Below are 26,300 nucleotides of genomic sequence, written 5' to 3'. Positions count from 1 at the left end.
AGCTGGAGAAGCTCCTGTGCACTCAGACATCCAGCCCTGCTCCACCCTGCCCAGGGTGGGCTCTGCCCTGCTCCTGACCAGGCACTGTTGATGCTCCTCACTCATCAGTTTAACCCAGAAGGTCCCACGAAGTCCCTGGCAGTAGCAGACACTGAACCCGGGGGTGCAGCCTCCCCTCCCTCAGAGCCTGCACTTGCCCAGGGCACATCCATCCCTCCTCAGTTCATTCTGGAACCCTCCTGCCCAGGGCCTGATGAGGCATCTGTCCCCACCAGCAATTCCTGTGCCCACCATCCCCGTGTCCACACATCCTGTGTGACCCAGCAGGAGCAGCGACCACCCCGAAGTCTCAGCTAGGCTCCATCAGCACAAACCCTTCAGCTGGAGAAAGGGAGAGGCAGGGTTACAGCTTCCCTGGGCTCTAGCAGGACTCCATGCCTTCCCCACGCTCCTGGAGGAACCCTCCCACCCCAACTATTCCCATCCCATCCTCTTTTATCCAAGAAGCAACTCAGGGAAAAGTGAGGAGAGAGGTACAAAGCCAGGGGAGGCACTCCGATCACACAGCGAAAACCCCAAGTGTCATGAAGATCCCTCCCACCATTTTTTTCACCCCAGGAAAGCTCCTACAAGACTTCCAGCAGTAATTACATGGATGAACCCCAGCCAGAGGACCCCAGCACTACCTCTCCCTGCTGATCCACCTGTTGGCTTTAGCTGAGGATGTTCCCAGCCCTCTGTGCTGCATTGGGGATGGGTGAGCTGCAGGCAGAGATAACAGAACCTCCCATGCAGAGCGGAAGATGAACAGCCTGGATCGTGCCCCTCCTGGGGAGGAAGTGCCTGAAGCACCAGGAGCTGGCTGAGGAAGCCCTGCTGTGCTCTGGATGGGATATATATATATCTATAAATATACATACACACAGATTTTCTCCCTACATTAAGGCACAGCACAAATACTTCTCTTCCAAGATATTGTCAGAGAAGCAGAGGCTCCAGTAAGATCTCTTTGCAGGGGCTTCCACAGATGGAGAGAGTTTTATATCTACCAGACATGAAGGAAAAGCCAGTTTGGGCATGCAAATAAGCGTTCAAGAGCCATCCTCCCACCCCTCACCCCAGGCAGTAAAACCCACAGCGAGCCCTGAGAAAGAAGCTGGCTGCCACACTCAGGAATTTCAGAGAGTACTGAGGTTAACAAGATTTTTTGTGATTGGTACTTGGTTTTCTTCCTTCCACTAACTTAGAGCTTCTCATCCACCCACACACAATGGCACTTAGTTGTTGAACAGGTCCACTTCTCCTCCTAAAATAGTTCCTTTCTATTTCTCTTTGGCTGAACATGTTCTGAACTGTGTTTTGAAGGAGGAGAGGACAGTAGGGAACAGCTTTATGGCATGGAAGATCTGCTTCAAGGCAGCTCATCCAAGCTGCAAAATATATATTCAGTAAAATCCCTCAGTACAGGCCAGTTCCTGCTTTCTGGATGATTTGGCTAAACTGCAGTTTTGAACAGATGCTTAGTCACAATACATTAAAATATTTAGTTTATATAAATATATCTACATGGACAAACTGCCCAAATATCTTATTTTCTGCCAACTCCATTACGTAACGGATCACCAAAGACCTTGCAGGTATTGTGGCATTATCCAAAGCGCTCCTGATGCCTCAGTTTCCCTTCTGAACTGGATCTGGGTAGGGAGTGCCCAGGACTTGCTTTGGGATGAGAACTGGAGAGGAAGAGCTGCCTCATCCCACCCTGCTGGCTGCTCGAGCCCCGAGCAGCTGCTGAACCAGTACTTGAGCACAACTTCAGCACCGCTCACGTCCCTCCGAGCTGCTGGGCTCATGCAGAACATGAGCTCATCTGGTTTGCAGCCCGGGGAGCTGGAGCAGGAGGGCGCCGGGCACGAGCGGGGCTGGCGCTGCCACACGAGGAGCTGCACGATGGAGCCACAGAAACTGTGGGAGATTCGGCACAGCGCTGAATCCGGCAGCGATGCGTTTGAATCTGCCAAGAGGGGAGGCGAGCAAGGAAAAGAAGCAGCTCCTTGGTGTTCTTTCGGGTAAATGGCCAGGGCAGAGCCCGGCCGGGCAGAGCAAAGGGCAGCGAGGAGCGAGGGCGGCATCGCCCCGCTCGCCTCGGATGCAGCGGCCGGAGATGGCACCAGCAGCCAGATGGGAATGAGGAGGCTCGGCGGCTGCTGACAGCACCGAGTGGATCTGCCGTGAAAACCTCACAAGTTTCCAGCTGGGAAAAGCGGGGGATCTCTCCGCCCGCTGCACAGAAATAAAAAAATCCCTCCACCACCTTCCGCATGCGAAGGCGTAGGACAGGGAGCGAGGAACTCCGCTGCTCACGATGCATCTGGTGGCGCTTCTGTCACTGTCATCGCACCCGCGATCGCAGCCGAGGGGCACCCGGCGCTCGCTGCGGGGCCCGGCGGCTGCAGCAGCGCCCCGGGGAGACATCCCGCCCCCGGGGGACACCCCCACGCCCCGGGCATCCAACGCTGCTCAGAGCCGGACAGATGCCCTCGCACGGACCGGGGGCAGGAGGACGCAACGGGGGTGCCAAGTCTCCGTGCCCCGACACCCACCGAGGTTCGGCGCCGGGGGCGAGAGGGGCGCGATCGCAGCGCAAACAGGGGAGAGGCGAGGAGGGCGAGAACGGGCAGGCGCTGCAGCGCATCTCCCCCGCGCACACACACACGCTTCTTCAATCCTCCGGCTCTGCTCATCCCTCGGCTCCTCCCGGAGCCGCCGGAGCCTGGGGCGGCGCGGAGCGGCTCTCCCGGGCTGCAGCCGCCCCGGTCTCCCCCGTTCCGGCCGGCCGGGCTCGGGAGGGAGCCGGGACCCGATCCGGGCAGGGGCTGTGTGCTGGGGCTGCCCCGTACAGCCCCGACTCCGCCGGAGAAAGCCCCTCCTGACCCCCGCGACCCCGGGCCGGGGCGGCCGCGGCCCCGCCAGCTCTGCCCGCACCGCCGGGATTCCGTGCGCGGAGCCGTCCCAGCCGTGTGCCCGCATCCATCCCCGCCGAGCCATGGCTCTCTCTAACGCAAACCCAGCGCAACCAGCGCCTCTCCTCTTCCTTTTTTTTTTTTTTTTTTTTCCCTCCTTTCCCTCAGGCATTGCTTCGTGCAAATGGGGCGATAAATCCAGAAAGCGCCACGCACCGAGGAGAAGGGAGACGGGGAGGGCGGCGGGGAGGGGAAGCAGCTGCTCCGGAGGGAGGCGGATGGAGCACCTGGAGAGGCACGAGGGGAGCCGGAGCGGCGGAGCCCCGCGGCACGGCCCTACCTGGAACAGCCGGAGGATGTTGGCCACCATAATGGACACGGAACTTCCCGACGCCCCGATCACTCCAACTACTTTCTCCGGCTTGACGAAGACGGGCGGCTCGCCGTTGGTGCACCTCACGTCGGAGGTGTCCTTTTGGATGAGCGCCTGGACGAAGGTGAGGGACTGCTCCAGCGCGTAGGTGTCCCGGGAGCAGGTGTCCAGGATGCGGGCGCCCAGCGTGACGTTGGGCAGCAGGTCCGGATCGCTGTTGATCTGGTCCAGGGCGTAGAGCATCGCCTCCAGCCTGTGGATGCCGTTCTCCTTCTTGATGTCCCCGCAGGGGGAGCCCGGGGGGCCCTTGGCGTGCACGGGGAAGAGGCCGCCCAGGGTGATGTCCCCCTCCAGCCGGATGGAGTGGGGCGCGTACATCTCCTGCCCGCGGGCCGCCTCCCCGAGCAGCAGCTCCAGCAGGCAGCAGGGCAGCTCCAGCAGCGCCAGCAGCCGCAGCACCCTGCCCGGCCGGCCCATGGTGATGCCGCCGCCGCCCCCGGGCGCTGCCCCCGCGCTCCCCGGGGGCCGGGCCGGCCGGGATGGCCGGGGGAGGGCTGCGGGTTCGGCCGCTGCCGCCCGCCCTGCCCTGCCCTGCCGTGCCCGCCGCGCTCCCGGCACCGGCACTGGGGAGCGCGCCGCTGCCGCTGCCGCTTTAAACGGCCGGGGCCGCCCGCCCCCGCCCCGCCCGCCCGCCCCGCCGCCGCCGCTGCGCAGCGCCCGGCGCACCGCCCCGGGCCGGCTCCGGTGGGCACGGGCACGGGGGTGGGCACCACGGGGATGGGGATGGGGACCGGAACCGGGATGGGGATGGAGATGGAACCGGGTGGTCCCGGCCCCTGCGCCCGCCCCGCCGGGTCGGGGTTTACAGGTGCAGCCGGACCCCCGGCGCTGGGGACGCGGGGCTCGGGGCGGCGCGGCTCGGGAGCGCCCGCCAAAGGCGCTGCGTGGGGGATGCTCGCTCAGCCCCACTGGAGAAGCAGCAGCAGCAGCAGCAGCAGCATCTTCCTCCGCCTCGCTCTCCCGGCGGGGAGCGGAGCGCCGCGGGCTCCCCCGCTCGCGGAGCCCGGCAGTGCCACCGCGGGGCTCGGGGACAGCCGGGGACAGCGGGAGCATCCAGCCAGCCCAGGGCATCCAAAGCAGCAATCTGGATTGTGACATGGGAACGAGAACCTCCGCCCGCCGAGGTGGGTGCCAGTGGAGCCGGTGGGGAGGAGGAGGAGTTTGGATGTTGGATGTAACCCCGTACTCCCAAACCCGAATTAATGCAGCTGATCTCGTTCTATTTTAAGATCTCCAGACCCATTTTTCTTCTGCACACCCAGATCTCGAGGATGCTGGAACATCCTGGTTTTGTTCCCTTCACCCCGAAACTGTAGCACCCAAAGGGACACCACCTGTTGCCATTCCCTTCTGACTGGCCAATCCATACCCTGCCACATTCCCAATTCCAGACTAATGCAGGATGCATCTCTCAGATGCTCCCATCAGACCAAGCACATTTTTTGGAGACAACCTTCAACTCCTCCTTCATAAATACCAGACCAGATGTAGCTGCAGTTCATCATTTGGCCCCTAACACACTCTGGGCCAGCAGCACCCCATGTGTCATAACAGCCCAGTCACAGAATCACAGAGTGGTTTGCATTGGAAGGGACCTTAATGATTGTCTCATTCCACCCCCTGCCATGGGCAGGGACACCTCCCACTGTCCCAGGCTGCTCCAAGCCCTGTCCAGCCTGGCCTTGGGCACTGCCAGGGATCCAGGGGCAGCCCACAGCCTCTCTGGGAATCTGTGCCAGGGCCTCCCCACCCTCAAATCACCCACACATCTTAAAAAGGTGATTCCCTTTACATTGGCAGCCACAGAATGGGTTGGGCTGGAAGGGACCCTAAGGACCACCCAGTTCCTCGGAGATTTTCCATAGTGCTCTCAGACTCCCACTCCTCTCCCAGCCAGCAGGGTTCAGCCCAGCTGAAGCAGCACCCATCCCCATGCCTTGCACACACATCCCAACTCCTCACATCACTTCATCTGCTGCACAGTAGGATTTCCTTCCCAGTTCTTCCTTGTTACACCAGCTCCATCCTCTTTTCCATCTCAATGTGCACACTCAGGGAGAGCTCTTTATGCTTATTTACCTCTTGCACACTTAAAGGTCCTCAATCAGAATCTTACCTCTGTTTGTTATTATGAAAGATTCTGACTCTGGAGCCTCAAGTTTGCCTTAAGTGCTCCAGTTCAGAAAGGATGTGGAGATAAATCACTTCTTCTAATAAATCTCACTGTTTTGCAGAAAGTCGCCCCATGATTTTGAAAGCTTCCTGGTTTGTGTTGTTTTTTTTTCCCTTTGGGCAAATCTGCAGTTACTCATATATAATCACATAAACTTCTGTCCTCCCAAAGCCACAGAAAACCCATCTGCTCTCTACTTCATCCTGCTCTTCCTCACACCTTGGTTTACCCAAAGAACCAGTCTCCAGATTCCCTAAGGAGCACAGGGACTGCCACAGCTGATCAAGGCAGACCCAGGGTCCAGCCCAGCCCAGCAGCTTGTCTTGGATTAGGAGCAGAGGTATCAGAAGAAAAGGACAAAGTTTTGCAGTATGCAGATATCTTTAATCTCTTCCTGGTTTTATCTCTTTAAACCCTGAAGCATTGAAGATTATTCTAATTACATTACAAAAATTGATACGGTAATCATTACTCTGGATACTCCTGATATCCATAAAAGTACCCAGTCCCTCTCCCACTCTTGCTGAGGACTTGGCTGCTGTGCTAACAAGGACCACTGGGCATCTCCTGGAAAATCCTGTTTATCAGTTTTCAATTTCCTACCTTTTAAGTTGAACTCTTCAAATTGGCAATACTCTTCCTCTCATTGTACCTGAGCTCCATCCACTCTGTGCTCTGAGCTACCTACACCCAATCTGGCCCTCTCCAACAGGAAGTTAAATATAATAACAGCCTATGCATCTCTCACTGCTGTTTTCCTTGAGAGAGGTATCAGACTGCATGATCTGAAAGGCCTTTTCCAACCAAAATGATTCTGTCATTCTGCGATTTAATTGGGATTGCTGAATACCTGGGGTGAGGCAGCACTGACTAAACCCAGCAGTGAGTGTGTCACACCTGTGCTGAGCCACATCCCCTGTCCCACTGCAGCTAAAGAATTCCTCCCCTCCCCCCCAGCCCAGCCCAGCAGCCACACTCAGAGCATTCAACCAGCAGTTCCTGAGGAAAACTGAGTCATGTCCACTCCAGCCTGAGCCCTGCCACTCTCAGAGCCAGCAGTGTTTCCACGTATGACATGCTCCCAGGAAAGCTGCAGCCGTGATCCTGAACAGCTCAGGAGGGGATGCTGTGCAGTAAAGCAGCATTTTATGTCTTTAATGAGAATATTGACAGAAGCATATGGAAATGGGGAACGTCATTGCAGTGTGACGTTTGTGTTTCACTTCACTGTGAGTCACTCGTGTGCCAGACCCAGCTCCCAGCACAGGAGACTGAACACATTCCTCACCTTCAGCCTTGGGAGCTCTGTCCTCACACCTGCATGGGCTGGAGACCTCCTGGCACACGAGTGAAGCAATTCTGCTTTTCTCACCCAAAGAACGACACTGCAGGGAGCTCAGCACTGGGGTTTGATGCACTGCTACCACTCCAGGTAGGCCCAGGCACCCAGAACCAAAGTCCCACCTGTGTCTCTCCACCCGCAGCACCCTCCCATTGCCTGAGGCTTTGCAATGCTGGGGACACACTCCATGTCCCCTGTGGAGATTTCCTTCACCAAAAAAACTCTAAAAACCACAGAACAAACCAAAAATTCACCAGAAAAATAAACCAAACCCAACAAACAAACCCAACCCAAGCCTATTCTTTTTAGCAAGAGAATTTGTTTAGAAGTAAATGTTGGTTAAACACATCCAAGAGAATATTCACAACCATTTCTTAACTTGCCTGTCAAATAAGATCATGGATTCAGCCAAATTGCTACTGGATAAGCAGACTTTGCCAGGAAGGAAGCAGCCTCGTCGCTGGCATCCTTCGGGGTGTGGCGTGATCTCCATCGCAGGAGGATCTCCTGTCAGAGCTGCTGTATAATTAAACATTGCTTTTATCTGGGCAGCTGGCAGAGCAAACACAAAATCCTGTTACGGCCGACCAGTGGAAGCAGCCCAAAGAGTGATGGAGCAGCAGGAAGGAGGAATAAAACAATCTTTCAAATATTGGAGATGTGGCGGAGGCTGCCGCGCAGGCAGAGGTCAGCTTGGACAACTGTAATGGACGTGGTACAAGCAATTAATTTGTTGGGTGAAGTCAGGCTCGGGAAAGCAGCCAGAGCTCCTGCTTATCTGGTGTTCAGAAAATAATGGATTTTTGGAGCAGAGGCCAGCAAAAAGCTCAGATCCTTAACTTGGGGCTTTGTTGTCGCTGTTTACAAAGAGAAGGTGTCAGTGAGGCTCTGGTTTCCAGGGAGGACAGGGGACAGCAAATTCCCTTCAAGGATATGGTCGCTTAGATACCTTGCTAGATCCTTATTTATGTAAGAGAAACATTATTTTTGTATTTGTAGCTTATTGAATTATAAAATATTAAAATATTAAAGTATATTAAAATTATAAATAGATTGTAATTTATAAAATATATGAAGCTATTAAACCTACAAGACGTTATGGATTGTTTCCAAGAAAAAACTGCAATGAACACGTTGTGCTAAATGAAGTCTCCAGGCCTAATTCTCTGTTGCAACACTGGTGTGACCCTGTGGAAGACCAAAGCAGCTCTGAGAGCCAACCTCAGCCATCCCATGGAGAGAAACATTTCCCTTCATTTGATGCTCTCAAAGGCCCACAACATCACACACAGAGTTGTTTTCCATTTCCAGGCACCTCCCGACTGCTGCCTTCTGTGCCCTGGCTGCTGCTGCTTTGGGAAGCAAAAGGCTCTGGGAAGAGGAGGAGCAGCCCTTGGCTGTGAGCTGAGGCCAGGCTGGTGGCACTGGGACCAGACCAAGCTGGTGACGATGGGACCAGGCCAAGCTGCCAAGGGATGAACCTTCCAAGAGCTGTCTGTCCATGGGAGCAGGCTCTGTGCTAAAGGAGCAGCTGGGGCAGAAGGTGCCACTGCTCTGATCTTTACTGTAAATTATTCTCTGTTCTGTCGTATCCTGTGCATGAGGAGCTCGGCACCCTGGAAAAGGAATTTTTGATAATAATAAAAGAACCCCACACTCTAAGCTTTTGCAAGTGCAGAGATGGTGAATTTTGTAATTTCAATGCAGGTTATTTATGTAAAATACCACCAGACCTACACAGAACCTGCAGCATAACCAGGGGAGAACATTGTCAACAAGTCCTGGGTTCTTCATTAATTTGTTTTGGTTTTCAAACCATAACTGTCTCCATCAACAAGACCATTTCAGAAATGACCAAAAACAAATTCAGAATCAAATCAAAAATTTCGTAAATATCAGTTTTAAAGCCAAAAACATGTTTTGGAAACCAAAACATCCAATCTGGGCTTGGCAGCCAGGTTTACCATTGGATTGATGATCTGAACCTAGATCTCAATGATTTTGTGGCTCTGTGTTAGACAAAAGAGTCCCAGTGCAGGGGTCAGGTACCACCAGGGGAAGATCCAAATGGCAGGGGAGGAAGGCCCTTGCTCTTCCCAAGAGGAAGTTTTGGGTGAGCTCTCAGCAATTCCCCCTTTCTGGACAGGAGCTCAGGTCACTCTGGTCACCTCTGCCTCGGGGACAGGAGACTCGCGGCGTTTCCCACCAGCCCACAGAGAGCTCCCACCCCCTGCAGCCCCATCAATCCCTGTCCCGGGCTCTGAAAGCCATCCAAGCATTTGAGAGGAATGGATCAATCAATTGCACAGGAGACACTTTCAAACCATTCCTTGGAGATCACAAATCTTTCAAGCAGGCAGCTCTATTAGATGGGCACTCCAGCCAAATCATTAAGCTCGCTGCCACTCACAGGGAACAATAACTTCTTCTTTCCAAACACTTATTATTCTCTCAGCTACTTATTTACTAAGAATATTTTGGTTCGCTTGATGCTTGGAACATCTTCCTCCAATGCTGAATTGGAAATGATGGAATTGCACATTCAGGATAATTAAATAAGACAGCTTTCTCCAAATAATAATAGTGTTGTAATGTCAGACAATAAATGGGCCCAGCCAGCACAGGCAGGTTTCCTCCTCCCCTTCTGGCTGTGCTGCCTGGACTTTTCTAAGGGACAAAGTGTCATTAAAGCTGGTGGAATCACTCAGGATGCTCTTGAGAGGCTTTTCCCTCCCAGCCATGAGCGCCCCTTTTCTGTCCTTCACAGCTTTGCCAGATTTTAAGCAAAACACTTTGAAAATATTTGACAGATTTTTTTCCCCCAAAGAAGTCAGACAGAAAATGCTTTCTATATTCCTGAAAAACGCCTTTAACTGGTGACATCTGTCCCAGCCCCTGATTAGGGCATGGCACTTGGTCCCCTTCAGAGGAGATGGACACACAACACACCCTTGTGAAGCTTCAGGCATCCTCCTCCTGCCAGCCTCTGGATGGGATTCCCCTGAAATAGCCCCAGTGCCTCCTTGGAAAGGACCATCCATCCTGCAGAGCCCAGCACGGACAGCACCAAGCTGGAATTGTTCCTGGGCCAGTTCTGCTCCCCCACATCCCGTGCTGCAGCCTGGACACTGCCAAAGAGGATCCCGTTGGGATGGGCAGAGCTGCAGTCACTGCAGTGCCAATGGACCCCCCTGGCTCACATCCCTGTAAAGGAGTCCTTGATATTTTGCCATTGCTGCCCAGAAATTAATTACTCTTAATTACTCTTTTTTTAATAGCATGGTGTGCTCAACAGCACAGGGATTCTCTGAGGGATGACTTTGCTTGTACCAAATACAGGTCAGAAAGGTTTGGTTTGGAAACTACTTCCAGAGTTTATGAGCCCACTGCTCATTTCATATCAGCATTAAAAGCTTGGACACGAAGTCACAGAACCATGGAATCCCAGACTGGTTTGGGATGGAAGGGACTCTAAAGCCCATCCAATTCCAAACCCTCTGCCATGGCAGGCACATCTTCCACAGGACACCTTCCATAACCACACATTTCCACACTCACACCTTCCTGACTTTCAGACTGTATCCTTTTGGGAATTTAATGATTTTTGTTGAACTGAAGAGAGGTTGCTTTTACCAGAGAAATAAAATCATCCTGGGAACTTCACAGATTTTGTTGTTTGCTGTAATGGAGTTACAGAAAACTCCGGTTCCTGCTAAGGAGGAACTTAGGCACTGAAGACATTCCCCTTTGGACCAGCCCAGCCCAGTTAGCCCCAAAGCACTAAACTCTGGCTGCTATTCCCTAATTCTCCAGGAGCAGCGATGCTGGTGGAGTCCCCACCCAGGAAGGTGCCGTGGTAGCCAATCCTATCACAGCTGGCACTCTGCTTAATTAATCCTGACAAACCTTGATAATGAATCATTGGGAATATGAGTTAAGCATGAAATAAAGCAAACAGCAAGGATCTTATGTAATTCTTCCTACTTCAATGGCTGCAGGAATTGAGTCATGAGATTGTTTTGGAACATTTTATGACAGAAGTCAGGAGAGCTCTTTGTAAATGAAGTTTTCACTTTTTTTTCTTTAAGGACTCGTCATGGTTGTGCACATTTTGTACCAGTGCAGATCTTCTCCTCATGTCTTTTGTTTATTCCCTCGATGTCCTTCCTCATTCATTTTGTAGCAAGCCTGGTCCGTGCAAGGTTTTACCCCTGTGTACAACAACAGCAAACTCAGGCAAAATACATCGACAGCCCTGTCTCCCCAGGTAATGCTAACAGCTCCTTTCTGTTGATGTGGGTTTAGGGTACAGATTTTTACCTTTATTCACTTGCTTTGATAAATTGAATATCAGACAATCATGACTTTTGCCCATTTTCTGGTACTTAACCATGGCTTTCTTCCATGCCCATGCCCATTATACTCCATGAAATGAATTTTTCCCTGGCTTCACCTCTCTCAGTGCTCACCTTGTGGGCCTCTAGATCCTGGTGCTCATCTCTGGGGAAGGCAGCACTGGATCATGCTGTGCCATGCTGCATCACCCCCAGGTTGCTGGGGCACAGGACAGCTGGGTCCTTGATGGCTCTTGTTCCATCCAACCACACCGTGTGGGGCCATGGAAAAGCCTCTCCAAGGTGTGGGTGGGAACGTGGTGTGGGAGCACAGGGTTGAGCTCAGGGTCTACCCAGCAATGTTTGACTCTCCAAGACTCACTGTGTTTTCCACAGAAAGAAAAAGCAATGTACAGGGACTGGGAACATCTCCATCGCCTATGAGCTGCTCGAATAATGTTGTTCTGTTTGAGATGCCTCCTTATTGTAATGACTGAAATCAGATTTTTCAAGCCCCATTTAGGGCTTTGGGAAATGCAGGTGTTGAATTTCCTCTCTCAGGAAATTCTGGGCTAATAAGAGCTTTCTAGACTGGTTGCTTGAGCTAAAGGAGTAGAGAAAGGAACTCAAAATAACCTGGAGTTACTGCAGGACAAAATCAAAACTGTCATTATTTAACCCTCTTTGTCGGGAGCAGCAGGGCACTGATGGAGGCTTTAATGAGCTCCAAAGGACTGGGCTTCAGAGGAGGCGCTCCCAGGTGCAGGAATTGTCTGAAAGTAGGTGAACTACTTTTAGTGAAGCACCGGCGGGGTGGGCTGCCAGTCTCAAAGCTGATCCACTTCCACTGAGGTCGATGAAAACTCATTAATTTCAAAGATTGGAGCCTTAATTCGAAATCTGTTGGCAGAGCAGGGGGAGCCAGTGTGGAGAATTAAAGAACACGAGGACAGAGGACATCCTGGCCGTCTCCTCACATGGATCCTGGCGCTGGGGACAAGCGGAACCAGGTCAAATTCCTTACACAGGAGATTAAGTGGGCCACAAGGGTTACAAACAGGCTCTGTGTGTGTGTATCAATATTTTTACACCCAGAGAAAATGGATTTTATCCTCAATTAGTCCAAATCGAGGACTGCCCTTAGCAGTGCGTTCTGATGGCTCAGGATTCGCCGCGGTACAAATCGCAATGCCTGAGGGTTAAAGAGTGGAACTGCCTCAATACCCTCCCAAAAATTCCATCCAAACCACAGCCATGCTCATGACTCCCTTTGGGAGGCAATTATTGTTAACCACAAACCTGGTGGAAGAGGCACAAAGAGTTAGAAAAAGGCTTTTATGAAATACAGCATGGACAGAGGTGGCTATGTCTGCACAGAGCTCTCATTCTCCAATTTGTTGGCACTTGGCTTCTTTTAGGTCCTTCAGGGGAGCCAAAACACTTTGTCTGACCCAAACCAAACATATTTGAATGAATATTTTAAATTTCCAATTAAATGGAAACAAGTATTATAATTTCTTGGAATTACTACTTAGCATTTTGTTGAAAACCTGTGTCAGAATGTTGCTCTTTTCTGTGCAAGCTGTAATGCAGCCCCTGGCCCTCCTGGAGCTGTCCCCAAGGGCTGTGGCCGTGTCACCAAGCAGGGGCTGAGCTGCAGAGTGAAGGGCCTGGCTCAGGACCCAGCATCCAGCTGGACACAGCCCTAAGGTTTGCTCTGGGCTGGCTCTGCTCCGGACTGGATGATGGATCATGTTAGGGATGCTGCCAGACCCATCTCCCGTCTCAGTTATCTGAAATAAATCCATTTTCCTTGCTTCAAAATGAGCCCCCAGTGAAAAGCAGAGCACGGGAAAGGGGGATTTGGGGGGATTTGTGCAGGAAATGCTCCCCGAGCTCCTGGTGCTGCTGCAGGCCCTGGTCTGGCTCCATCTCTGCCCTACCCTGAAGCCAGAGCTGGGCTCACCCTGAGAACACAGCAAGAGGGGCCTCCTGCAGCCATTCCTCGTTTATAACCACAATTAAATACTGAGGCAATAGTGTCAAACAGGCAATTTCAGCCTGCCCCTTTCCCAGCTTTCCCCAGATGTGAAAGGAGCTGCTTTGTGCCGAGCACCTTCAGCAAGGATTGTTTTATTGTGATATGCAGAGCTGAAACCCAAATCTGATACAGATATTGGATCAAACCTTGTACTCCGTGGCAATCTAATTTTATCCTGACATGTTGATTGCTTGCTCTTCATCTGTGGCTGCTGTCCCAAAGGGGGCTAAGTGAGAGGAGCTGCTTTTTTTTTTCCTTTCCTGTAAGAAGATGATATGAAATAAATTCAGAAGAACACACACAAGAACAATGTGGGGTTTGTTATTCACAAGACAGCTCTGAGAAGGGAAGAAATTGGAGCTGAGATTTGTGAAGGATGGTACAAAATATGATGGAATTTCTGACTAATAAATCACACAGAACCCTTCCAAACCAAGGGAACTGGTCCATGTAGGGGCTTTTGAGAATCACTCTGAATTGTTCTCCCTGCTTTCCATCAGGTGGGAAACATGGAATTTCTTGGAAAAGCCAGGCCTGTGACTCATGCCATCTGTGGACATGGTAATGGGGAATTTACAGCTCACAGACCAACCAAATCCAACCCTCAAATTTAGGTGCAGTGTTTCCTCTGGGTTATGGAATTTTGAAGTAAGGAATGTCCCTCAGAGGCACATGCAACACCTTTAGGAAGGGATGCTGAGCTTTGCCACAGTGGAGAATTAATTACTTATCATTTAAATAAGGGCTTGCAAAAATTAGAAGGATTTCCACATATTTCCATGGATATCAAATTCCAAATATAAAGCTGAGCAATGCTAGCAAGGGGCACAGCACCAGGCTTGAACAGCAAAAGCAACAGGAGCCCTTGAGAGCACCAAAGCAGAGGCAGACAGGAGGAGAAACAAGACCCATGTCAGCCAGAAAGCCACAGTCAGGAGCTCCGTGGGTGAAACACACATTCTGCCTCAAACACTGGTGTATTTTAATAGAAAAGGTCCCCAATTCAATAATTTCCCCCCGTTAGCTCTGTTAAGAGCACCCAGTGCAGAGCTCCCACTCTCCCCAGTTTGAACCCTCGCTGCAGTGGAAGATCCCTGGCCCTTCTCTCTGTGAATTCCCCTGGGGGTCACAGGTTCAGTTCAGCAAATATTGGTCCTGCTAATGAAAGAGGAAAACCCGATGTCCATATTTGCAGAACCAAGGTGCTGCCCTTAATTTTCTTGCAAGTATTTAAGAAAAAAGTCCAACACAAACTCACCAGCCCATCAGGAAAACCTCATTTGCACCACTGACAATCCAGAATTTCTCACTGAACCTCTCTTACTTCTAATAACCCCAAACTTAGAAGTGTTTCTTAATTTTAGCTACTTTTTTTTTTCTCTTGACCCAGATACAAAGAAGCTTTTACTACTGGGAAATGCAATGTTCATGAAGCAGTGCTAAACCCATCATTTATTTTTGTATTAAACTTGGAGAGTTTCTCTCCTTCCTCTTTAATTACCCACCTTGATGGTGCTCTGCATTATCTCTAAGTTTAGAAGTTGTCTTCTATTCCCACTCTGGTTCCTCCATTAGCTCAGGGCCCAACTCTGCCTAAATCAAACTGAATATTTAAGACACACCAATGGTGGCTCAGGGTTGGCGTGAGTAGACAAGAATAAATTTGCTTTTTATAAGGTTTTTATTAAAAGCAATTCAGTTTGGGGAACCAGAAGATGCATTAAAAGAGTGATGCTGGACTGTGTGTTAATTGCAGACAGTTAATTTAATTAGAGAGAGGGCTGATAAGTGCAGGGCAGTGCTGGCTGGAGACTCCGTGTGGGCTCCAGCTCTGCCACAACCACGGAGAAAAACCCATGTCCTCAACACATCCCTTAACTTTTCTGGTGGTTGGACTCATTAGCAATTTTCCTTTTCATGTTCTTTGAGGGGGGAAAAAAGAGAGAAAAATGGAATTTTGGAGAAGGAGGAACAAGTAAAAGACAGGCAAACCCGTGAGAGCACTTCCGGAGGAAAAAAATCTCTTGTGTTTCTTGTGTTTCCTCTGCAACTTTTCCATTTACACTCGGTAACTCCAGCAGCAGGGGTTACATAAGGCAGCCCCAGGCCACCAGAGGCAGCTCCCAGCTCCCTGCACTTCCAGAGGGCAGAGCCTGCCCAGCCTTGGCTCTGGGGAACCACAGGAGTTTGCAGGAGGTTTTAGTGCTTCTAACCAAGACATTAATTCTAAACAGGAGCTCTAATTCAATCCCATAAATCACCAGCTTCCCATCAAAGCAATGCTCTAGAGTGGGCAGGATTAAGATGCCCTGAGTTGACATTTGAAATCAAAGTAACCACTGACAATCCTTTTCAAACACAGCAAATTTCCTTTATCCTCACTGCCAGGAAGCAGAATTTCCCCCTCCAAAATGGGAATTTTTACCATCACTTTATGTCCCTTTCTGTTTTTATGAAGCAAAAGTTATGAAGGCGTTTCAAACATGAATTACTTGAAACTTCTCCTGCTTAATTCCCACCCGAACTCGGCTGGAATTCTCTAGATCAGAGTGTTTTGGAGTTCATTTTCCATTTCTATACCAATAAAATTGTGGCATCGTTCATATCTCAGGAACACTTAAGGTTGGACTTGATGATCTTGGAGGTCTTTTTCAACTTTGATCATTCTATGAACACAGTCTTAAAAATCAGGAGATGGGAAAAATGACCATTAGTACATTCCCTGTGGGAAGCAGACCTGTTCCAGCTCCACCACTGTCCTTGGTGCTCAAGGGCTCCACGTTGGCTCTCAAGTCCTTCTTTAGTCAGTGCCTTTCCCTGGTCATTTTGCTGTGTGTTGAGAGTGCTCCAGACCACAAATGCAGTGGGAGTGTGGGACTGGGGTCTGGAGAAGATGGAAATGGGCTGGATTCCATGTGTTTACAAAGAGAGGAAGAATCTGCACCTCTCTTGTAGAGGCCTCCAGAGAACGTGGATGTGAACAGGATGGTGAAGAAGCAAAGATTACCCAGCAAACACCGGCCAGCCAAGAGCCAAACCAGGCAAGTTAAACAGCTGCATTATTTAAAACTATTTAGTTGACAATGAGTGTGTAATCTAAGGCTGCAATATAAGCAAAAGCCCACTTGAGCTGAATTGCTGTGACACAATTGTTTGATGATTAATCCCCAAAGTACACTTTAAAGGACACAGACAAAGACTTCAGGACAATGGTCTTATTTTTACTGTGCCACATCATATTTTTCATTTACGAGTGCAGTTACTGTTAAAGAACTGTAATTTCATATTTGGTTCACCCTGCAAGAAGTCTTTGCCTTGTCCCAAAATACTCACTCAGAAAAGCTTTCACCGAAAGCTTGCAACCAACAGTAAAAACAATCACCCTGAAACCACCCTCAATTTGGGGCATTTCCATCAATCCAGCTCCTGCTGATGCTCCCATTGGAGCTCTGGCTGTTAAATGATTTCTCACTTTCATCCTCGCTCTGAAACTGCACAAAATTCTCACATTTGGGCACCGCTGAAGGCAAAAACAGGAAAGCTGCAAAGCTCCTGGGTCTCCGTGCGAGGCAGGGAGGATTTGCCCTAAATGTCCCCATTTCCATCACATCCTTCATGCTAATTGAGTTTTAAACCTTGACTTGAGCTTCCTGTTGGCAGCTCCTGGCCCACCACACCATACGTTTTGGGGCCATTCAGTGTCTCCTGGGATCTGGGTTCAGCTCCAGGTTTTCCACACTTTTCCTGTGTAGGACTCCAGGGAACGATCTCATTTCTTGCTGCTGCAGTTCCCCTCCCTCTCAGCAATAACAAACCCACTAATTCACATCGCTCCAAGACATGAGAACCATAGCAATAAAACTTGCAAACAGAGGAGAGAGGGAAAAGCATGTAAATATGATTCAAACCCAAGCTGAAGTTACTAAAATCCAATTGAATTCAAATTTCTTTTCCTTTTTCCCCTGGCTGATGTTTCCCCAAAGCTACTCCCTTGAATTACACGTGCACAGTCACCCTTCATTTCCATCAGTTGCATTCCCACGTTGGAAAAACCCCACCATCTTGTGTTGCTTATGGAGAAAATAATTTTAATGATGAAGGTTTTGTCCTTCTGTGAGTTCTGAGTGCATGGAATGACTGAACAGCCAGGGATGACCTCTGATACCGGGAGAGCTTTGCAGGAATGAAACCAAGCAAATGTCTGACCCCCATTTCAAAAGGATCAGAGCATTTATAGAAGCACAACAAAGAGTTTGAGCAGTGGTACCAACCAAAGAAAGGGTATAAATTGGGTTTGAACAAGCCTGGGAAGTGTCTCACCATCATCAGCCCAAACCTTCCTGCTGGAGCACCAAAGGCATGGGCAGGTGACCAAAGGGTGACATCTGTAAAGTGGCCGTGCTGGGGTGACACCGATGATGCTGGATTTGGTGAGAGATTGGTTGTTTCCAGGATTTCAGCCCTAGGGAACAAGAAGGATGTTGGTTAGACTCAGCTGGCAGCACCACTGTTTGCTTCTTATTGTCCAGGAAATGTGGATTTATGGAAAACACAGTGTCTCAATGTAATGGGTTTTTTGGTGGGATTAGAGGACTGACCATAAAGGTGGTGTTGAGCACAGACCTTCCAGAATCCAACTGCAAAATAACTTCAGATAACCCAGAAACTGCTCTGATCCACAAAGCTCAGCCACTGTGAGGGTGGGGAGGCCCTGGAATGGATTTCCCAGAGCAGCTGTGGCTGCCCCTGGATCCCTGGCTGTGTCCCAGGCCAGGCTGGACATTGGGGCTTGGAGCAGCCTGGGACAGTGGGAGGTGTCCCTGCCCATGGCAGCCTTTAAGGTCCCTCCCAACCCAACCCATTCCATCACTCTGTGATTCCTCCTACAGAGCACACACAATAAATATTTGTTTTTGAAGCACCCCCGTCTTCCTGGGGTCACTACCAGGGTCCCCTCCCGGGGCAGTGCTTTGGGTGGTAGTGGCTGCAGACACAGGGGGGTCACCCGGGGGTGGCTCCAACCCCAGGAGTGACCACAGGATCAGCCCTGAGCTCGAGCTGAAGTGTGAAACCTCCTCTGTGCTACATCAGCCTGTGTGGAGGCCTCTTGCAAAAGCAGCCCTAATATTCAAAATTTAGCAACACCATCTGTTAGAGACTTTGTTAAATAAAAACAACTCATTACCGAACTTAGGTCTTGGAGAAGGAGCACCTTCTTTCACATACAACTGATTTTCTTCAGAAAAACACAAATAGTTGTTTCCCAGTATTTGTTTCCCAGTATTTCTGAACCATTGCCAAAGGTTTCTGACAGCAGCCACGTTCCTAACCTGTAGCCAAAGAAATAACTGTAGTACTAATCTGGAACTGGCAGTAACTCCTGACATTTGAATTATGTTGCTGAAAGGTGTCTTTTTACCAGCTGGTAAATAACGATCCCCTAATTACAGATATAAATCTGGTGAGGTATGAATGCACAGTTGAAAGTGATGAAAATGTTTAATAAAATATGGCCCAGAAATGGAGAATGGGATTAGATTCAGCATCTTGACCACAGGGGTTTTTTGGATCTGCTGATAGAGCCACAGCCCTTGAGGATGGCAACACATCCCTGTCCTAGTGATAAATGTAAGGGGAAAACACTGGTGATTGTAATTGTCCCAAAAAATCTGAGCAACCAGTGTGGCATGAAACCCCTTTTTAACTATCCAAGTTCTTATGGCTGCTGCAGGGAAGAGCATTTATTATGTGCTTTGCTGATAATCAGCAGACCTTTAATAATTTCGTTTCTCCAGCGAAGTTTGATGAAGATATGGTTTCCTTTTGGGGCCTGGATTTGTCACCTCTGTGATTCAGAATTATATCAGAGATCTCTAATGACAGAAATTGGAAAGAGCTCAAAACTGTAGTTTATTTTTTTAGTAATTTTTCTTTTTAAATCACTTTTTAAAATTCTATCCCAAGTCAACTATTTTTAAAAAGCTGTGGCAGCTTGATCTGAAATGGCTTTTTCTTGGTGCTTCACTTTCAGTTTTTTTGAGTATTACATTTATTTATTAAATTTCTTTGTTATTTTTTGGCTGTGAATAAAGACAAATTCTTTTACTTAAGATTGATTTTTCTAATTGTAGCCCCATCAAAAATCCCCAGCACAACTCCTCCAGTGACTTCCACAAGTCACTGACCCCAGTAGAAAGCCTGAGACAAAGCTCACAGGTTGGGGAATGGTGAAGGACCTTTCTGACCGCGCAGCACAGCTCAGTCCAGGTTGGATTTCATAGCTCATCATTGTAATTATCAGCCACAACTGCAAGTGCAGCCCAGATCTCCATCCCACTTCTGCAGCTTCCTGTCAGCTGAGCCTGGAAGGAAAACCAATGGGCTCAGCCTCCCTGCCCTGCTTCAGGGAATGAGCAGGGAAGTTCATTCCCAAGCTGCCAGTGCAGCTCCTTTCTCCAGCACTACATTCATTAACTCTGCAGCACAACACCCAAATTACTCCTTTTAGCTTCTGCGAGGATTTTCATGTCACGCTCGGGGTGGTTCCATCTCATTACTGCTGCTTCTTTACTGTTCCACTGTTGCTGCACAGGCACTGCCCATACAAGGCTTAATTAATAAATCACGTTCTTAAATCCACGTGTTCCCCTGAAAGGAAGGGATCTCTGACATAACATCTGCCTGTGTTCAAATTACAAATTACAAAAATGAGACTCTGCTTCTGCTCATCCCATCCCATCCCACACCTTCCACTGTCCCAGGCTGCTCCAAGCCCCAGTGTCCAACCTGGCCTTGGACACTGCCAGGGACAGCCACAGCTGCTCTGGGCACCCTGTGCCAGGGCCTCTCCACCCTCAAATCCCAAGAATCTTCTTAATTCAGACCTTACTGAGGCCATCTCTGATGTGGTGATGAAGAACACACCAGGGGATCATGGTGTATTTTATGGTGACCAACACCAACCTACCTCAGAACTCTGCTCAAAACCACCCCCCACCAGCCAGTATTGAAACCCAAACCCAACCCAGACCCTGCCATTTCAACACCAGTTCTCTGGGCTGGGCACCACTGAAGGTTAAACCAATGAAAAGGGTTTTAGGAGGAAACTTGTACAGGAGAGGAAGAACTGGGCTGCAGAAGCTGGAGCTGGCGTGCAAGGCTGAATTAATAGCTTAATGCAATTCAGTTCTTACTGGTTGCCTGGAAACTAACTTCGAAAAAAAAAAGAAAAGGAAAAGCACAAACCATAATGGGTGTAGAGGGCTTAATAGGGAATTATTGATGCCACCAGACTGTCTGACAGTCTGATGGATTTCTAACTAAATCACTCAAAATGCTCCTTTATTATTACATGTTCTCCTGAGTAACAAGGTCCAAGGCCAAAGGAGAGGAAATATTCCGTGGTGCTGGTGCTGAATGCCGGCAGCGGAGCCTGGTGCTGCCAGCCCAGCAGGGCCAGCCCGGCTGCTCCCGCTCCCCTCCGTGTTTAACACGGCACTACCGATGTTCTCCAGCAGCAAACACGAGGAGCGCTCGAGAATTCCTGCCGGAGTCAGCTGCTCGGATTAACCCTGCAGGCCTGCTCGGGGGGAGCTGCTTCAGCCCAGCCTAAGCCGAGCTGCTCGGGAAGCCAAGGCGCAGCTCTCGGACAAGCGCTGGCCGGGGGAGAGCCGTAGTGAATGCCCATCGCTGGGAAACCCACGCCCTGCGAAGTTCCCTGCCATCCCAAAGGCTGTGCAGTTCCCTGGGTTGGGGAATCTCACCAGAGCCTGGAGGAGATGAGGGATCACAGGCAGGAAAAGGGGAGAAGCGAGAGCTGAAGCAGACACTGGAGTGATGGAAAGGCTCCTGTTCACCCCAGTAAGGACCCTGTTCATCCCAGTAAGGACCTGCCTAGTCTGGGAAGGCACAAAGTCAACTGTTAATGGTGCATATTTTAATTAACCAAGGAAGCAGCTCAACGGTTCTGGCATCACAAAGCAAGTCCTGACCCTCCACCAGCCTCCCCAGGTCACAGGAGCAGCACCTGGAGCAGCCCCAACAACCAGACCCTGGTGCCCAGTTTTCCATCTTGGAATAGTGCAGGTTTTATCCTGATTATTTTTGACAGGAATTAGGTCAGTTCAATTACCCTAAAATTCAGATGAGCATCCACCTCTCTCCTGGCTACTTTTGGATATATAAATAATGCACTGACAACACCAAACCAGAAAACACCGCAAACCCCAGCACCTTCAGCCTGCTGGAGACCCCCTCACACACAGATGTCCAACTCTGTGCCTCAGAGACAAATCCTGGCAGGTTTTCAGGGGTAAGGATGACCATACGTTAGAAAGAGCTTTGGGAACAGACCCCGTCTCTGCTGCCATCTCTGAGGTGCGTTGTACAAGGGCTGGATAATGTAACTGTAATACAGAACATACTGTAATATAGAACAGTGCAGGGCTAATTTTGAGTCTGCTCCTGATTTATCTGTGATGTCAAGATATTCAATAGATACCTCGAGAGCATTTTAAATAGTCTCTAAATAAAGCAAGTCATTATTTCTTGCTAAAAATGGGGTTTAAAATGAGCTAGTTACTGAAAAAAACCCAACAAACTGTAATTTGTTTTCCAATTTCATAGGTCTCTTTCCCATTTCCAAGTGATCTGTGGTAATAAAGTATCAACATGGAGATCAAGTGCCCCAACAAAATTGTTTAATGACTTCTAGAATGTACATTAAATCCCTACAGCCTAAGCTAAGACAAACAATCACACACCCTTTTTATTACAATTCTTTAGAAACTCTGGCTATAAATAGAATTTAGCTCACCAGTTCACTTATTTTTCATTATTATCCCATTACCCACAAGTTCTGTTTTCCATGTATCCCTTTTGAGGGGTTCCTGAACCAACAAACCTGGCAGGTGGAGCTGTTTGAGCCCTCAGTCATGAGAGGAATTTCTGGATTTTCCAGAAGGAATGGAAGGGAGGACATGGGTTTTGGGCTGAAGAGCTCCTTTATTATTACATGTTCTCCTGAGTACCAAGGTCCGAGGCCAAAGGAGAGGAAATATTCCATGGTGCTGCTGGTGAATGCTGGCAGGAGAGCCTGGTGCTCTGAAGCACTGTGGATTTCCAGGAATGTCCCCTTCCTGTGGGAGCATTTGTGCCACGTGTGGACCCCACAGCCACAGTGTGAGGAGCCAATGAACCAGCACAGCCCCACCTTGGAAGGACCCGGGGGCACCTCATTTCTGTGGGCTGGCTCTGGGAACAAATGCATCTTCTCCCATAGGAATTTCCATGGAAACAAACTGTTTTAATGGGAAACCATTGGGTGAGAACAACAGCCCCACCTCCTCACACTTCCCCACCAAATCCCACAGGTACCAGGATGGCCACGGCTGCCCAACAGCTGGATTGATGATCAACAGTTGGACTTGATCTCAGAGGCCTTTTCCAGCCTTAGCAAGTCCATGATTCCATGAGAAACGAGCACTGAGCTTACAGGACCCTGTCCCAGTGGGATTCTGCAGAAGGTGAAGCAGTCTCAGCCCTTGGGCTCTAACCCAGCCCTGTGTCCGGAATTATTAACACCCAGCTTACCTGGAGTGGGTTTCCCCGGGAAAAGCAGGTGTGGAGCACCTGGCTATCCCCCAGAACCTTTGGAGCAGGGCTGAGTGTGCCAGCCAGGCTTTCCAGGCACAGCCCAGGGAGGGCAGCCAGCCCCGAGTGTCAGGGGGGCTCTTCTGCTCCACAGCATCCCTTACAGAAGCAGAAAGGGATGTGAGAGGCAGAAATAGTTGGACTTGACATCCTGATCTGCAGAGAGACTGGCAGTCACCAGGCTCCCATGTGACCTTGCTGACCAGAATGTCTGGGAAGTCCTTGAGCTGGGCCATGGAGAGCAGACCTGGGAGTCAGCTGCTATTTCTGGCCCTTCCCTTCCCTGCCCAGAACCACAGCACGGCTCCTGGAGGTGTGTGATTAGCCTGGAGCCATTATGCCAGCCAGCCCCAGCTCCAGACAGCTCTCATCAGGACCTTTTAATGTAAATTGCTGTCTCCTCCTTGCCATCTGTGGAATTAAAGTGATTTATTTTAGCTCAGGAGCTGTCTCCGAGTTGGTAAACTTTTGCTGGTGGACATAATGAAAAGCAACCCTGAGCCTTTTCTTCTGGGAAGGGGGAGATGTCCTCCTGAAGTTCAAAAATGTCAAAGTCCTATTTCTTCATAGTTGCTGGAACAAGTAATTCCGAGGTTGTTACTCTGCAAAATAATTCATAGATTCCAAATACTGATATTTATAGCTGAAGCAGAACTCCTAAAATCTCATGGTTTTAATGGGAATGTTGGCAGGTCCTTTATTATGTCACAGCGAGCAGTGGTGTTAAAAGTTCTGGAATCAAACTATCAATGCATGATAAATGGGGGGTGAGCTGCTCGTGTCACACCACTTATTAAGTTGGTACCATAAATTATTGCACTGTAAAAATCAATGTTTACCTCAGACTTCCCTCCCATATTTTCATTGCTATTTTCTAGAATTCATTTAAAAACTACAAGAAACAAACAAACAAACAAAAAAAGAGACACAAAACCACGTGAAACAGGAAAATTAATTTTCTTCAGGCTGAATTATTCTCTATTGCCTAAACAGAACAACAGCTGAGAATGTTGCAATTAATAAAACCATCTAGACAAGAAAGGATGAATCGGAGATAGATCAGACCATGGAGCTCAGATATCAACCAAAAATTCCAAGAGCTGAATCAAGAAAAGTATGATTTTTCTTTTTTTTGAGAATGCATCACTATTTATCAGCCAATTTATACTTTTTATTCCCAAATGACACCTCCAGGAATGCAGTTAGTATAGACTGAGTGTCCCTTCAATGTCAGGCACGACGTTCTCACCTTAATTCTCCCGGATTTTGCACAAGGAGAAACATCCACCGCTGGGGTAGAACACCCTGTCACGTTCCCCCACTGTGAGGGGATGCTGAGAGCTGCCAAAAACCGCCTGGGTGGCAAGAAGTGAGGAAAACTCTTCATTTACTTGTCCTGAGCTATCTCAGACTGCTGGGATGCCCGGCCCTTCCATCCCTCCCTGAAAGACTTCCACCACATTGAGGATCTCAATCCCTGTAGCTTCAGGGACGTTGCACAGTTGTTAAATGCTGCTGGGAAAAGCTCAGGAACAGCAAAAGCCGGAGAGATTTGTGTGGGAGGAAATCTTGTGGCCCTGTTTGCACTGCACAACCAAACGTGAGCTCGGGATCACACCTCGCCCATGGCTGGAAAAGTGTCACACGCGTTTAGGAGCAGCCTGGCAGGTCCCATGAACAGGAAACAGCAAGAAAAACAGATTTTCTAGGTTTTTACACCCAAAGAGTGGAGCTTTTTTTGAAAAAAAATTAATCCCTGGTGTTTCTGCCAGTTTGGTTTCAGCTTATACTTGGCAGGAGCTGCATGCCAGCAGCGCGTTCCCTGCTTTGTTGTGATAGACTCTGTCTCCCAAAATCCGAGTTTTTGGTGATTCCTCTCCTCAAGCTCAGCACCCAACCACTTCCAGAGCATTCCTGCATTTCCCAAAGCCGAGGGCAGCATTTATCAAGTGCCACCTACAATGTACAGGCTGGCAAAAGTCTCCGTTCCTCCAGGCCAGCCACAGCCCCGGAATTTATTGCTAATAAGGCAGAGATTTCGCAAACACCAGCATCAAAGAGCACATTAGCTCTACCTCTGAGTGAGCACATCCCATCTCCGGCGAGGTTTTATGATAGATGATTCAAAGGAGAAAAATTAAGGGGCCTCAGAAGCTTTTATGGCTTTCCTTACCTCATCTGTATTTGCAAAACATCTGAAGCGGGGCCCGGCGTGCCGGCGTTTGTGTGTTTGGCTTTCCAGCAGAGTGCTCCGCTTGCCATAAATTATGGGGCTGCAAACAGCCAGGTATCAATAAGGCCTACGTGGAGAAAGGTGAGAAGGAGAATTTCCCACCTCACAGGGAACAGGGAGAGGCTCCCAGCCACAGGAGGAGCCCGGGGCTGGGCAGGGGCACTCGGGGGATTTGGGATTTAATCAGAACACTGCCTTGGTTTGCTTGATGGCCACCCATGCTCTGGGATTCTGGGATTCCCCTGCCATAAAAAGGAAAGTCTGAATTTTGCAAGATACCTGTAAGTTTAAATATTAAAGTTCACCTACCTTCTAAAGAAGAGACTGAGGAAGGATGTATGGCTGCCTGAATTGAACAGCTTCAGCAAGGGTTCTGTGCAGAGCGGAGAAGGGAAAAGGCTGTCACAGGCCTCCCAGGAAAGTCTCTCAGATCTCAGGCCAAAATTCCCCCAGCCTACAAATAAGCATTTTTAACCCTCTCGTTAAAAATGCTACAACCTAATAGGGGGTCCTAAAGGTCAAGTACCTGTGCTTTTCATTGCCTGAGCTTTTAGCAGCTCTCCCAGGCAGAATTTTGCAGCTGCACAAACTCATTAATCCTGCAGGTTCAGGGTGCATCTGCAATCTTCTTGCATCCCACATTCCTACCTATTACTTCCAATTTAGATCATCTGCCTTGTTTTCCACCTGAAGCCGTCTGCAGAGGGGATCTGAGCCAGCACAGCTCCTTGCTATGGAGACTTGCTCCTCAGTGACGTGAGCACAGAGTTTTGCATTAAAATCAAAAGAACAATCTCTGAGGAGTCTCTCCTCAGCACTCAGACTGTCCTGAGAGCACGGCATGGCACAAAATGAAAAATCACATATCTCCCTCTCTCTACAGCTGGAGAGGTGTAACTAATTAAACCAATTATTAAACCTATTTAAAATTTAAATTTAAAATTATTAAACCCATAACAATGTGAAATTAAAGGGGGGGGGATGCTTAAAAACAATAGAGAGAGGCAATTGGAGCTAATCTTGTGGGTCAGCCTGCAGGAAGGATGTATTGCAGAGCTGCTCTGGGGCAGATGTTTAATGACTGGCTGAATAAACACCATGTGCATCAGCTGGGTCTGTCCTGCACATCC

At 49.4% G+C, this 26,300-nt stretch overlaps 1 protein-coding gene and 2 long non-coding RNA genes across 7 annotated transcripts in view; 1 reads left to right on the top strand and 2 right to left on the bottom strand.

The window, feature by feature from the left end:
• The window catches only part of GRM7 (glutamate metabotropic receptor 7), a 206,588-nt gene extending 202,739 nt beyond the window's left edge, over nt 1–3,849 (bottom strand). For all 5 annotated transcript variants that reach the window (XM_039558869.1, XM_039558870.1, XM_039558871.1 and 2 more), the window contains exon 1: nt 3,304–3,849. In XM_039558869.1, coding sequence (XP_039414803.1) covers nt 3,304–3,813 — 510 coding nt within the window. In that variant the 5' untranslated portion in view covers nt 3,814–3,849. The remainder of the gene's footprint in view (nt 1–3,303) is intronic.
• Nucleotides 3,850–4,137: 288 nt separating this feature from the next.
• LOC120410697 lies at nt 4,138–10,574 on the top strand. The gene is made up of 2 exons (XR_005603012.1): nt 4,138–4,520; nt 8,223–10,574. It is a non-coding gene; the product is annotated as an uncharacterized LOC120410697 (long non-coding RNA).
• Nucleotides 10,575–13,428: 2,854 nt separating this feature from the next.
• Nucleotides 13,429–25,924, bottom strand: LOC109143311. The gene is made up of 3 exons (XR_005603011.1): nt 25,480–25,924; nt 17,607–17,748; nt 13,429–13,546 (listed from the first exon to the last, which is right to left on the bottom strand). It is a non-coding gene; the product is annotated as an uncharacterized LOC109143311 (long non-coding RNA).
• Nucleotides 25,925–26,300: the final 376 nt, after the last annotated feature.

The sequence above is a fragment of the Corvus cornix genome, chromosome 12, assembly GCF_000738735.6.
Source record: "Corvus cornix cornix isolate S_Up_H32 chromosome 12, ASM73873v5, whole genome shotgun sequence".
Lineage (NCBI taxonomy): Eukaryota > Metazoa > Chordata > Aves > Passeriformes > Corvidae > Corvus > Corvus cornix.
Note: the sequence above shows the minus strand (reverse complement) of the source record. Positions and strands in the feature narration are given on the sequence as shown.